General features: G+C 39.3%; 1 protein-coding gene across 1 annotated transcript in view; it reads right to left on the reverse strand.

Moving 5' to 3' along the window:
• The window catches only part of LOC107581438 (eukaryotic translation initiation factor 4 gamma 3-like), a 53,609-nt gene that overhangs the window by 36,836 nt on the left and 15,054 nt on the right, over positions 1 to 1,719 (reverse strand). Inside the window, exon 4 of the mRNA XM_016267000.1 lies at positions 522 to 614. Within this exon, the coding sequence (XP_016122486.1) occupies positions 522 to 614 (93 nt within the window). The remainder of the gene's footprint in view (positions 1 to 521; positions 615 to 1,719) is intronic.

Genomic DNA, 1,719 nt, shown 5'->3' on the forward strand with positions numbered 1-1,719 from the left:
AATTTTTTTCTTTGTTACAAAGTGGTTTACGGTTGTTTATGCATTAGTGAATCCCGCCAGTGACTAAATTATCAACTTCACACTGTTACTGTTGGCAGCCTGAAAACCATCTGATATCTACACTGATTACCAATATAAATAATATTCAATATAATGCCACAATCAACACTTTTCACAGTTAGTTAATCTTGGCGGCTGTTACAGTAAAAGTTTTTACTCTAACACATGTAATGCTCATTTAATGCTCATTGCTCTTCATATCATATGCAGAGATATTAGCCAATCATAGCAGTGGGCATTTACACTGAAGTCTCACAGCAGACACGTCCCTTCCAGCAGAGTGTTCAAATCAGAGGGCTAAAATCAGGGTAGAAAATGACCATTTATATGTAAATTATGATCGTTTTTAGTGGAAAAAAACCCTACTGAAATTGTAAGTGCACCTCAGGAAACATTAAAAATAATAAAAAAAATGCATTGTATGACCCCTTTAATTTACATGGGCAGGGTGCAGTGCTTACCGGCCGAGTTTGCGGCTGTATGTTCATTGGCTGCGTCTGTGGTGAGTACACCAGAGGGGCGGAGCCTGCATTCTGAGCTGGGTTATATGGAGGCTAAAGAGTGAATCATAGACAGCGAAAAAGGTTAGGCAACTTCCTTTTGAAGCATGATATATAGTTTCCATTCACAGCACAGGATACAAAATAGCAAGAGCTCATCATTATCTGAGTGTGTGCATATTGACTTAATTTCTTTGTCAGACAAAACCCAGATGAATACATTACCCTCCAATCAATCCACAGCAACAGAGTTTATATAAAAGTGTCTGTGGAGTGTGTATATATCTGTCCAGAGTGTGTGTGTGTGTGTGTGTGTGTGTGTGTGTGTGTGTGTGTGTGTGAGAAAGTCGTGGGATCATTACAGCACCTGTGTCGGCTGGAAACACTATTTATAAAATAGCGACAGTGTTCCTTCAGGCTGGTGGTAACCATGGTGAGGAGAGCAGAGCAAAAATCACTCATAACACAAAACCACAGCACTCTGTATTGCGAGTGTGTGAGTGTGTGTGTGCCAAAACTTCAGCCGTCTAAATGTAATACACAAGTCTAAATGTCACAGTTAATTCAGACCCAACAAAGGAAAAGAACATAACTAATTTCTGGTACAAAACAAGGTGACCCAGAAAAACATGGCAACACCAAAATTTAATGAGTTCTCCTCTGTCTTAAAGGGGTCATATGACGTTGCTAAAAAATAACATTGTTTTGTGTATTTGGTGTAATGAAATGTGTTTATGCGGTTTAAGGTTTAAAAAACACATTATTTTCCACATACTGTACATTATTGTTTCTCCTCTATGCCCCGCCTTTCTGAAACATGTCGATTTTTACAAAGCTCATCGGTCTGAAAAGCGAGGTGTACGCTGATTGGCCAGCTATCCAGTGCGTTGTGATTGGCTGGATACCTCAAGCGTGTGACGGAAATGTTACGCCCCTTAACATACTGTGATGCCGTGTCCCGGCCAAAGCGACGAGACAAAACCAAATAAAAAAATATAAACGAGGCATTTGTAGCATCCAGTGGGGACATAATTACTGATTATAATGTTTTTATAATGTTATAATGTCATAACTGTCTTTTTACGCGTTGCGTTGCATTGTGCCGCATAAACATAAAACCATGTCTGCATTTGTGATCGGAGAAATGACAAACAACAAG

Source organism: Sinocyclocheilus grahami, unplaced genomic scaffold (genome assembly GCF_001515645.1).
Source record: "Sinocyclocheilus grahami isolate Dianchi unplaced genomic scaffold, SAMN03320097.WGS_v1.1 scaffold3.1, whole genome shotgun sequence".
In the NCBI taxonomy this organism is placed as follows: Eukaryota; Metazoa; Chordata; class Actinopteri; order Cypriniformes; family Cyprinidae; genus Sinocyclocheilus; species Sinocyclocheilus grahami.